This window comes from Cydia pomonella, chromosome 24 (assembly GCF_033807575.1).
Source record: "Cydia pomonella isolate Wapato2018A chromosome 24, ilCydPomo1, whole genome shotgun sequence".
Lineage (NCBI taxonomy): Eukaryota > Metazoa > Arthropoda > Insecta > Lepidoptera > Tortricidae > Cydia > Cydia pomonella.
Genome location: NC_084726.1, coordinates 5,535,374 through 5,548,137, shown reverse-complemented (window position 1 = coordinate 5,548,137; position 12,764 = coordinate 5,535,374). Strand labels below are relative to the sequence as shown.

At 39.1% G+C, this 12,764-nt stretch overlaps 1 protein-coding gene across 4 annotated transcripts in view; it reads right to left on the bottom strand.

Annotated features, from left to right (window-relative positions):
* Positions 1 to 38: 38 nt before the first annotated feature.
* The window catches only part of LOC133531175 (F-box only protein 28), a 28,562-nt gene continuing 15,836 nt past the window's right edge, over positions 39 to 12,764 (bottom strand). For 2 of the 4 annotated variants that reach the window (XM_061869307.1, XM_061869310.1), the window contains exons 8-10: positions 11,387 to 11,491; positions 9,925 to 10,043; positions 3,519 to 9,504 (exon numbers count right to left, since the gene is read on the bottom strand). In XM_061869307.1, coding sequence (XP_061725291.1) covers positions 9,358 to 9,504; positions 9,925 to 10,043; positions 11,387 to 11,491 — 371 coding nt within the window. In that variant the 3' untranslated portion in view covers positions 3,519 to 9,357. Of the gene's footprint in view, positions 106 to 3,518; positions 9,505 to 9,924; positions 10,044 to 11,386; positions 11,492 to 12,764 lie in introns of those variants that run through there. The other 2 variants (XM_061869309.1, XM_061869308.1) reach the window with 2 other exon arrangements.

Below are 12,764 nucleotides of genomic sequence, written 5' to 3'. Positions count from 1 at the left end.
AGGACTATAATTATATATAATAAAATTAACACACATACGTGTTCTTGGCAGTGAATGTGGTGAATTAGCGATGTTGTTGATGTTCAGCTGTCCAAATTATTGCTTCTGTAAAAATGACATCAAACATTACGTATTAAATGTTATCTTGCCAGTAATGTCAATTTTATTTAAGTACTGTGTTATGTATTCAAATGTTTGTAAGAAAAATTAACGAAATTAACCAACATTTATTTAGAAACATGTGCCTTGTGTTTATGAACTAACTTATTATTATTAAATTATATCAATGGCGAGTAATTGCTAGTCGTTTTTTGGAATTTCGATCGATTTTGTAATCAGACACACTAATGTACGAATAATAAAAAATAATATTATTTATATACATTTTCAAAAAAGTGTAACGACTAATAATTTAATCGGGTTAGTGCAATATCATATTTTAAAATCACTATTCATTGTATTATATTTATGTTTATTTAAATATATTTTTGGGTCACGTGCAATAAAAAGTCGTCGATTTTTTTAATACATTTGACGCATCTGGCTACTTAAATGATAAAATACTCGCTTATTACGTGCCTTATTTATACAAATTATAGATAATAAAGTTGTTATTGTTTAATAAAATAGAAATGATAAATGAAAATAATTATGTTTTATTATATATTTTCCCGTAAAACCTCTGTTCATTCGACCAAAGAAAATTTGAAATAAAAAAATAATGAGTGAGTAATAAAAATGTATAATGTACCAATAACACGATTAGATATTAAGTAGGCAGTAAACAATTACGAGGGTAAACGTCCTAGTTATGGAAGGTAGAGGTAAGGAATGAAATCTCCATATACCAAAAAGTTTCCGTCAAATAACCTTAAATTGGCGCTACAATACCTAGAATAATTGAGAAAAAAAAATCATATCATAGACAGCGCACTTCACTATGTCAATAACGCCAAGGTTCTTAGCTACTCTAGCGCTACTCTGGAGAGTTTTGGAAATATTATTTATAGCTGACAGCTGGACACTTTTGCAACAGTTCTGCCTGACTTAAGTTTAATGGTGCCATTTACTGGGATAGTGGTCAGCGCTTGAACGTTTTCCTTCTTTCAATTTCATCTTCTTATAGTTAAGAGCCCATCAACGTGCTCACTAGCGCCACTGCTAAATAATTGTGTTTATTTAAATTTAACAATAGATATTTAAAAAAAGGGGGCCGCTACGTACTGTATTTTGTATTTAAGGCTCAGGTCCATTGCAACAAAATTAATAACTATAATCTATAACGTTTTCGGCACTGTACTGTCTTCTGTAATGACTGTTTGTGCCAAAATAAAGAGAAAAAAAAAGAAATAGAGGTGGATTGTAAAAAGAAATTTTGTAGCCACCCTAAATTTACCGCTATCTTTAGGGGTCATCCATTTTACCCCTCTCACCCTCCTTGTCACATTTGGGCTATTGGCAATTATGGTTGTTGAGTTTATAAGATTTGATGAGGTCGAGCGCTTTGATACGAACCCATGCTGCTCATCACAAAACCAGCCTTTGAGCTGCTGATTTATGTGTGAGTAGAGGATACTTTCGAAAAATTTCCCAAATATAGATAACACCGTGTAGCTATGGGGCTATTAAATAATATGCTGTAGTTTAACATTTATAAAGTTTATTATAGGTTAAACACAGTCCACAGAAGATAGTCAGTACAGTACGGAAGAAAGAAAATAGCACAGAACACCGTAGAAGAAGAAATGCAGAAAAGTTCACATAAAACGTAATTAAAATGCAAGCGAGAGCGATCGGCCTGCGCGCAACCTCCCGGCGTTAAGTATCGGATACGACTGAGTTGGCTAGGAAAACCGAGCGCGCACGAATGTGCCCGAAGATTGGACCGTTACTTTTGAGCACAACGCGCGGCGCGGAAGCGCGGCGCGCAGGCAACTAACATTAACAACAAAAACTATTTAAACATATATGTGTTGCTACATCAGCCCCTTCGGAGACCTTTAGGTCGATTACAAGTAGCTAGGAAAACGTACAACACGTCCTGAGCGAGTTCTGCGTTCAGTCTTTGCTGGTTGTGGCGCTACGAGTTGCTGATCAGAAGCTGGACTAGGATCGGGTTCGCTTAGCTGAGCCGGTCGATGGAGACATTATTTGGCTTACCTTTAATAAGGATCTGGAAAAACTTGTCTCCCCGTTCAACTACCTGATAAGGCCCAGTATACGTAGGTTGCAGGGGCTTTCGCACGGCATCGTTACGTAGAAACACATGTGTGGACGTAGTCAGTTTCATATGAACAAACACTTTACGCGAACCATGGCGAACCACTGGTAAAGGCTGGAATATGCGCATTATAAGCTGCAAGCGAGAGAGGAAGTCTGTGTAGTCAGCTGGCGCATCTTGACCCGAGGATTCAAAGAAATCCCCTGGCAAGCGCAGTTGCTGGCCGTACACATATTCCGCGGTGGAAGCGGCTAAATCGTCCTTCCATGCCGTCCTAATTCCTAAAAGAACCAGAGGCAGGATTTCAACCCAATCCTGGCTCGCATGGCATTTAATGGCAGCCTTCATCTGTCTATGAAATCGCTCCAGCATGCCATTCGCTGCAGGGTGGTAGGCAGTCGTCTGTATGTGCTCAGCTCCGATGGACTTCGCGAAGCGCCGGAAAGTCTCGGAAATAAACTGCCTCCCCCTATCCGTTGTTATACGCTTGGGGCATCCGAATCGCGACACCCACCCGGAGAAAAATGCTTGAGTGACGGTTTCTGCTTTAATGTCAGAAATTGGCATCACCTCAGGCCACCTTGTAAAGCGGTCCAATGCCGTCAGGCAGTACTGGAAACCCTGTGAAAACGGCAACGGACCGACCAGGTCAATGTGCACGTGTGCAAAACGCTCTGTCTCGGTCGCAAACGACATTACAGGCGAGTGCGAGGCCTGTAGTTTTGAATGTCTGTTTTTGAACCTATCTTGTGTATCGGCAGCACTTTTGTTATTTTCCAGGCTGAGGGAAATGTCTTTGAGTCTAGAGCGAGGTTTAGTATTACATGTAAAGGCCAAACAAATACTTCTCGACAGTCCTTTACTATAAACTGAGGTATCCCATCAGGACCTTGAGTTTGCTTAGAGAGCAAGCGTGCTATTGCTTTGCGAACATCATCCTCACTAATGTTATCAATAGTTACATGCCGATGGGTTTCTTGGACACCACGTGCAGTGGCGAACGCTTGTGCGACAGATGCATCTAGGTTTGGAGGGGTTTGTAAATAAATATTTTTGAAAAAGTCGGCAAACGAATCGGCAACTTCTTTTGGGGACAAGTTTGCAAAAGTTGCTGGTTGGTTAGACATCATGAGCTGGTTGGTTGGATGACCCCTTAGACACATGTTAAAAACTTTTAGAACGCCATTTGACATTGATCCTTATTTTTTTTACTGATATGTGTTAAATATTTGCCCGGTAAGTGGTGCCATCTTACCGGGCATAACCCAAAGGTTGTGGCAATCGAAATAAAAGATGATTGTCCAAATAATATATTTATTTCTAATAAAGGAGTATTCACATAATACTTTCATGTATTCCCACACTTGTTAGACACAATCTAAGTTAGTTTGCCTTACTTTGAACACATAAGTACCATACACGACAGTGTACCATACATGACAATAAAAACTCCGTACTTTCTATAAGTAACGCATACTTTATATGCAACATCCCAATACGCATTAGTGTTTTATAAAATATAGTGTTAAAATTACAAGTTTAATGTAACACATTTCCGTCTATTATTGCTTTGAAAACTTTAAAGTATTCAATTATAACAAATGATGAAAGTAAAACAAAGAAATTAGAACTACTCTATCGTTTTCAAAATTGAAAACATCATGTTGGGGTTACCTTCATCAGTTAACCACGTCTGGGAATTATTAAATTATACTAAATTGTTTTCTTCCCACTCAATCAAAGATGGAGTGAGCGAGCGGTCGAGTGGGTCGGGCAGTCGCTAAGGCTAATACAAGCCTTGGTTGCATCTAGCTGCAACGCCACCGTGGGCGTCTGTTGCTGATGGGCTACGAGGGGGGGCAGATGATATGGCCGATGGGCTAGGGGGGGGGAGGGGCAGATATTATGGCCAAGGGCCAAGGAGAGAGCAGGATACATTTAGTTACAAATTTTATTCTCTAGGAGGCAGCTGATTCCCCCTGCCACCCCCTATCGACGTCCGCTAGATATTAGCTTGGCTAATTGTTTAATCATGGTTCATGATGATGAACGGCCGACCCTATATAAAAATTATTGCGTGTTTTTTTTACTCCATTTTTCGTTAACTGGGGGTATGGTAGTGCTGCCGCCAAGACAAGCAAACGGCACTACCTATTTTTATTTACAAAGGGTCGTGTTTGTTTAAAATTGCTATATGTGTAACACATTAGTAATTTTTAACGCTGCTTAATAATATGTGATACAAGTTGAAATTCATTACTGCTATGCGAAATTGTAGATAACATATTAGTCTATATACATAAGTTTCTCACAAAACAACACAAAGGTGAATAATGAAGGATTACATACACAAATCAAGAATACATACATGGCCAAAACTTATAATCGTTATGGGTGCTGAAAACAAAGTGTTCGACAAATAGATCAGTTATAAATTACAGTTATATGTGTATGTGTTGTATATTGGCAAAGTTATATACGCGCTTAATGTTTATAACTTACCTATAAATAAAATGTGTTTTTAAATTAAATGAACAATGTTAAAACGAAGCGCTTATGGAAAATTTCATTTTTTTTTCTGCAAATATGGTGCCATTAGGTTGGATGTTAAAATATAGTTTTTGGGTGAATCAACTTTTTGAATCCAATTCAAAAACTCGAAATTTTGTGTGACGTAACTAATGGATGACACCTTATAACAAAACACTATGATGTCTATTGTCTTTAACTTTATTTTATTACAAAAGTTCAAAGTGAAAACATATACAGAATATATTACTCATTAAAGTAATAAACATATAAATCTGATTTACTATTAATAAATTTTTCAACAATACAACTTATTCCATAGTATTTTAACTAAAACATTCCTTTCTACCTTATTCTCTTAAAACATTTTTTATTGCATTAAATAAGGCTTTTTTTAACAAAATCCTATACATAATACCGCAAAAGCATATCATATTATGTGCCACACGTCCAACGACTTTTGAAAACTTGGCTTAACACTACCGTGCACACGTTATAAATGTATAAATCCGCGAAAACCCTTATATCAGTAATTTAGCACTTATTATTCGAATCAAAAGGTTTCCAATCAATAAATCAACAATCAATAAACCAATGTCAGTTTTTAATACGCGGATCCACGCAGAACGGGCCGCCTCGCGGGGAAATCGCCGCGCGAAGCTGCAAGGTCAGTGGAGTCGCGTCTTGCCCGAGGCAATACGGGCGAGGCATTTCGAGCTGCTTCGCGAGGCAACTTCCCCGCGAGGCGGTTCGGTCTGTATAGAACTGCCTGAATATAATAAAAACTGTCAATATTTATTTATTGCGTAAGACCCTTTTAAAACTAACCAATAATGTCACAACCCCCTTAATTAAGGTATAAAAAAGTGACAGCTATAAGTAGGCGGAATTAAAGAACACCATAACGTTAACGGTGCTTATATAAATCAATATAAATCAAGCAAACACCTTTACCTTTTGTTAGTAAAAACTAAAATATTTACCCCCTTATTCATAACACTTTACAATCCTCAATCAGCTTACGTTTTTCCATTCTTTATTCTTCAAAGCTCCTCAGACGGTTCAAGAACTTGCATGCAATATTCCATGCATTGCTCACTACAGATTACAATAAATTCAGCCGATCCACCAAATTCCATATACCATAGTAAATAATCAAATAATATAACAGACATCCAATGTAAAATCTATGACAAGATAATTGTATATAAAATGACTTGTAAATGTAAATATTTACCAATAAATATCATATCATATCATATCATACACCGCAATGTAACGAAAATCGCATGCAATTTCTTGAATGGTAATTTGTCCAGCCATATCCTTCAATAGAAAAAAGCGCTAAATTTAAAAATGTAGGTGCGAAGGGTTATCATCCCATAGACAGTTTTAATTTCGCGTTTTTTCTACTGACAAAGTTGTTTGACCGGCTATCATAGCTAATTGAAGCTTGTAGTGCGTTTACGAATTGCCGATCAAATAATATTCTTCTATACAGCTTATTCATATCTATCGATATACGGCCACGCAGACACCGACAGACAAAACAAAAAAAAAATGCACGACACGTGTATGTAGATATAAACCGACCTTAACGTCATTAATATTCGTCAAGCTTATCTTTACGGGTAATTCTCAAATTATATGACTGCGTTCAGACTCAACTCTGTCAAACTTTTCCTACATATAGTATGGTTAGACGGAGTTTAGACTTAGGCACAAATCTGGAGAATGACCCATACCTAAAGAAATGTAGGTTTTTATTCACCTATATTTTGTCTGTTTCTTTGGCGGAAGTTAACCAGATATTCCCAGTTAACCCTTTGACTGCCTAAGACGTCCATAGACGTACACGATTACTGTGTGATATTAAGCTGTATATAATAGGCGTGGCGTTCAAAGGGTTAATATACAAAAGAAATAGACAAAGCATACTGTTTCAGTCAAGTCTCGTGAATCTGAATCTAAGCTTTAAGAGTCCCCGGCAAGCTCGGCCGAATTTCACCTTCCCATACAAACGGAGTTTCATTCTCATTTTAAAACTACGTGTTGGATTGTAATGAAACTTTGCACATACAATGACATCAGTTATATCTAATGCTGCAATTAGTTTATATAGCTCAGGTTTATAAAACAAACGAATTAGAGCAAAAACAAGTTTTAATAAAAATAAACTTAAATGCACTGTATTATTTAACGGTATATGAAGCTACATAAACTAATTACAGGACTAGCTATACCTTATCCTATTTAAGTACAAAGTTTCAGAGCAATCTAGCTAGTCGTTTTAAAATGAGAGCGTAACTACGTTTGTATGAAGAACCGAGCTTGCTAGGGACCCTTAAATTCACTCGTATTAAATAACTGGTATACCTACTCATTTCTGTCGATATTTCTATAATATATCATACTCGTATATCTAATCTATCCAAGTATCCATATTCTTAAGTAAGAGATGTACCAAACGCGAATTATTTCCTAACATTCATTCCGCAAATTTGAACTCTATCATAAGGCTTTTAGGTTCACTTATTTCGACATCTGTACATATAAAAGCTAACACACATGGCAGTGCAGTAGATTGGTGTTTATAAAAATTAATTTAGTTTAGGTACATCTCTAACTTGTAACTACCATGCATTAGGCTTCGTTGCCGCCAGATGTGCGAGGATGCGTTGCGAGAGATGTGTTATAGTTTGTTTCTATCATTAGAAAGAAGGTAAGCGATCTTGACGTGTCTTTTTAGTAAAAACAATTTTGAAAACTAAGTCACAGCAAGTATGTAACCTTATATAAATAAATAAATCATATACGATACATTCTTTTGCTTTCATAAGGATTATAAACTAATTTTTAAAAAAGCGTTTTTCAATAGAAAAGACATCAAGAATGTTTACCTTTTTAATACAAAAAAAAAACGAACTATAGCGGAGCCATCATATAGCGACCGGAATACAGCAGTTGAATGACGTCACTAGAACGGTGTCTTCTTCTTCTTCTTCAATCTACCGTTTTCCCGGCCTAGCGCCAGGGTCCGATTTCCTACTTAATCTTCTCCACTTTGCCCACTTTTTCTATGTAAACTAAATGACGCGGTTTCCTAGAAGGCGATGATTGAAGGAACATTCGTTTGTGTCAGTAATATTACTTCCCGCTATCCTAGGAAACCAAAGCTTAACACTTAAATCAGGCGCATGGTATGAATTGTTTATATTGCCGTATATTTTCAGCCAGCCAATATTCTAGCCTAGCTAGTAAAATTAACGATGAGTCTCATACGAATCTTTTTGTAAGTATATAAACCGACTTACAATTCTTGCTAGGTTACTCAAGTCTCATCTTTTTGACCTCTTCCAAGCGGTACAATACGGTATTTTCATCTTGCACCCGATGTTGTGAGATAAGTTGGTGAGATGACGGATTTCGTTATAGTGGGTGTGCCCTGTAACAGGAGCAAAAAATTAAGCTGTAGGCTGTACTCAAACTGACCAACATTTGTTCAACGACTTTTAAAAATAACTTGTATTTGTGATTTTTAACACCCTTTAAAGTTTATTTTTAGACGCAAGGTATGAAAATTATGTTATAGGACTTCATAATTTATCAAAGTTATTTAACTATAGTGTCAGCATTTGAGGAGTATAATATATGTTTAAATTATTTGCTCGTGTTACAGGCCACACCCGGTATATGCTAAACTATTGGCAGCTATTTACATATTTAAGCAGTAAGTGGCGTTCGTAAACCAATATACTACCGTTTTAATATGAGAACATTAGTTTTACACAGTTCAATGATATCATGACATTTAGGATTAAGTTTCCATATTGTACGCCTCTCTGAGGCAGAACATGAAGGCCAATAACATCTCTATAACTCGTGACCAACACATAAATATTTTGATTGATTGATCAGGCACCTGCATTAGCAACTATAGTACATCTTGCTACATGTAAAAAAAATATTTTCTATATTGGGTTAGCTAAAAATGCCGTCATAGTATCGCTTACATTTTGATAACATCTTTCTGGCAGATGAAAAAGCGAATCACTTTGTCACTTAAAAAGCCGCTTAATTTATACCGGGCCTTTTTTTTTGTCACCTGTAATAATTTACGGGGTGAATATATAGGTCATACTGAGCAACTTTTATTATGGTACCACCCCAAAAAGCGCGAAAAAAAAATTGACTCTCTCATACAACATCTCAACATCAGACCAGCTAAAGTTTAGCTAGCTAAAATGTATGAAACAGTCAATTTTCTTTTCGTGATTTCTGGGTTGGCCTAATAATAAAAGTTGCTGCTCATTTTGACCTAAATATTAACGGATTTGAGTAAATGGTTTGAGTTATTAAGCACATTGTATATTCACCCCGTAAGTTATTGCAGGTGACTAAATAAACACCCTGCATAGGATATTAACTTCCCGATAACATTTTCAAAATGTGCCGTTTTTCACTGAAAATCGATAGCCAGACAAATCACAATAGTCGTTTGCCGCGCGAGGAAATTTCTTCGCGAGGCTGCTCGCTCTGTGTGGACCCGCCTAATGACAAATGAAACATTTGAGGGCTATCAAAACTCACTCACAATTATTGGTCGGTTACTCTAATTTCATCTTCTTAACTTCTTCCAAATCCTCAGCGGTGCAATACGGTCTTTTCATCTTGCCCTCGATGTTGCGAGATAAGTTGGTGAGATGACGGATCTCGTTGGTGATGCCGCGGATCTTGGCTAGCGTTGATTGGACCTGAAAATTATACAAATATAAACTATTGACAATATTATCATAATATTCTCAGATTAACTAAACTAGCGGGCATCATATGAAGCCTGTTTTAATAGTATTTTATATAATTGAGAGCTTTTCAGTCAAGTACTGTGTTGTAGCCAAAGTAAGGTACAAGATTGAAAAGCTTGATTATATGACTATTGTATATAATACTTTTTAGAGTCAACACACTGAGTCATAACTCATAATACTTTTTCTATCATAAAACCTTAATAAATTAAACAAAATTAGGTAAGTATCTCAGTAGATAAAAATACAGTTCAAAAGACATCAACGCACTTCTTACTCATAAAATAGTAGCGCGTAGATGTCTTATCCTCTTATAAAAGTTGACGAGTAGAAAAAAAAATGTTGTAATCTGTCAAATATGACTGATACCTTGGTTTTGGGGCTCGGCTTGGGCGAGTCTTGCGACGTGGAGGGCGCGGCCGCGGCGGCGTCCTCCGACAGGCTGGGCATGCGGATCACTGGCTTCCGAGGCCTTATGTTAGGCAGTACTGAAATAGAACACTTGAATTAATGAATGATTTATTGCGTATATGGTAATTCATGTTACAATAGCAGGTACGATTGCATATTACGAAATAGTTCCACTGAGCATTACCTTCGAGATAACGTTGAGATATTAATAATAATAATTCAAATTGATTTAATTTATTAATGGTTTACGATTATTGTTATTATTTGTATGTTAGCCTGTAAGGTCTTGTATGGATCTTAGTTGGCTGAAAATAATTGATATTTGATTTGATTACATTACGCGATACTAGTGCAGAAAATAGGAACTTAACGCAACTCGTGCCGATGGGCAGCACGGAGAGGTCGAGCTTGATCTGGCTGTAGTTAGTACTCACAGTTCCGGCCGCGGCGGCCGGTGCCGATGGGCAGCACGGAGAGGTCGAGCTTGATCTGGCTGTAGTTAGTACTCACAGTTCCGGCCGCGGCGGCCGGTGCCGATGGGCAGCACGGAGAGGTCGAGCTTGATCTGGCTGTAGTTAGTACTCACAGTTCCGGCCGCGGCGGCCGGTGCCGATGGGCAGCACGGAGAGGTCGAGCTTGATCTGGCTGTAGTTAGTACTCACAGTTCCGGCCGCGGCGGCCGGTGCCGATGGGCAGCACGGAGAGGTCGAGCTTGATCTGGCTGTAGTTAGTACTCACATTTCCGGCCGCGGCGGCCGGTGCCGATGGGCAGCACGGAGAGGTCGAGCTTGATCTGGCTGTAGTTAGTACTCACAGTTCCGGCCGCGGCGGCCGGTGCCGATGGGCAGCACGGAGAGGTCGAGCTTGATCTGGCTGTAGTTAGTACTCACAGTTCCGGCCGCGGCGGCCGGTGCCGATGGGCAGCACGGAGAGGTCGAGCTTGATCTGGCTGTAGTTAGTACTCAGTTCCGGCCGCGGCGGCCGGTGCCGATGGGCAGCACGGAGAGGTCGAGCTTGATCTGGCTGTAGTTAGTACTCACAGTTCCGGCCGCGGCGGCCGGTGCCGATGGGCAGCACGGAGAGGTCGAGCTTGATCTGGCTGTAGTTAGTACTCACAGTTCCGGCCGCGGCGGCCGGTGCCGATGGGCAGCACGGAGAGGTCGAGCTTGATCTGGCTGTAGTTAGTACTCACAGTTCCGGCCGCGGCGGCCGGTGCCGATGGGCAGCACGGAGAGGTCGAGCTTGATCTGGCTGTAGTTAGTACTCACAGTTCCGGCCGCGGCGGCCGGTGCCGATGGGCAGCACGGAGAGGTCGAGCTTGATCTGGCTGTAGTTAGTACTCACAGTTCCGGCCGCGGCGGCCGGTGCCGATGGGCAGCACGGAGAGGTCGAGCTTGATCTGGCTGTAGTTAGTACTCACAGTTCCGGCCGCGGCGGCCGGTGCCGATGGGCAGCACGGAGAGGTCGAGCTTGATCTGGCTGCCGAAGTGGCGCAGCGGCGCACTCGGCGGCGGGGACTCCGCTCCTATACATACATTATAAAACAATTGTATTTAAAAGTGCATTAGCTACGTATTTTGATATGTAAATTAAGGAAAATATAGGTCTATTTACTGCTGCTTAATCTACCGATTAATTTTAATGATAATGAATGACTGTTTAATTATCAATAAATAAAAAATAATAAAATATATATGTTCAGTTTTACGAGGCCGTGCCGTTGCAATCGTGGCCCACAAATGGTCTCGCCGGAAGATCAGCGCTGACCTTCAGGTCAGCATTATGCTGTGGCGAGCCCATTTCGTGGTAAACTATTTCAATATGTTTAAATCTTATTTTTTTTGTAATATAGTACAAATATACTTCTGTATGTAAATTAAGTTTTACCACGAAATAAATGATTTATGATTATATGCCCTATCCATATCGACTAAGCCTCACAGTAAGCTCTAAAAACTTGATTCGGGCATATTCATTTCAATTATGTGTTAAAACATTTCACACTATCAACATTAAGCGATTTATTAAGCTGTGTTTTTATTTACTAGATACCAAAAAGACAGCTTTATTAGAAAATTTATTCAAACCAAAGGTTTTGAACCAATTTTTTACTAAATTGTCACGTCAGTTTGAGACCATAGAACTGTCATTAAAATAAGAGTCTATTTAACTATAATACGAGTATTAGACAGCGAGTCATGAACAATTTCCATGACCAATCGCCTACCGGCTGAAAACTCGTGTAGTGGTTAACGGCTAGGTATGATGAACCCTCGTGGACGTCAGCTGCCGCTCCGTTGGGGTTGAGGAACGGCAGCCACGGAAACACGTAAAATAAAATAAAAATGTCATCGCCTCCTGTTTGATAGGTACTTTGTCAAATGATGGTTCAGATGCTGTTGTTAACTAAAAAAATCGTCCGCCGGTTATATCGCGGTGGTAAGAACATCAGCTGGTCGCATGAACATGTAAAAAATAAGCGCTATACCTTTTATGATAGCAATAACAAATCATGAAACTTTGCTTGTAGCATTTCATCAGACGTAAACGCCTGAAAAGCCATCAACGGTTTACGCAATTTACACATTACGCATACTTTGCCGCACATAAAGTGGCAAGGCGCATATTTTTTACATGTTCATTTTACAGCTGACGGTCATTCCACCGTGATAGAACCGGCTGATGGTCTTTTCAGTTTAAAACAGCATCTAAACTATAATCTGACAAAGGATCAGCCGGGAGGCGATGACTGACGAAATATGCTCTGGCCCGCGGTCTATATGTACAATATAAAAACA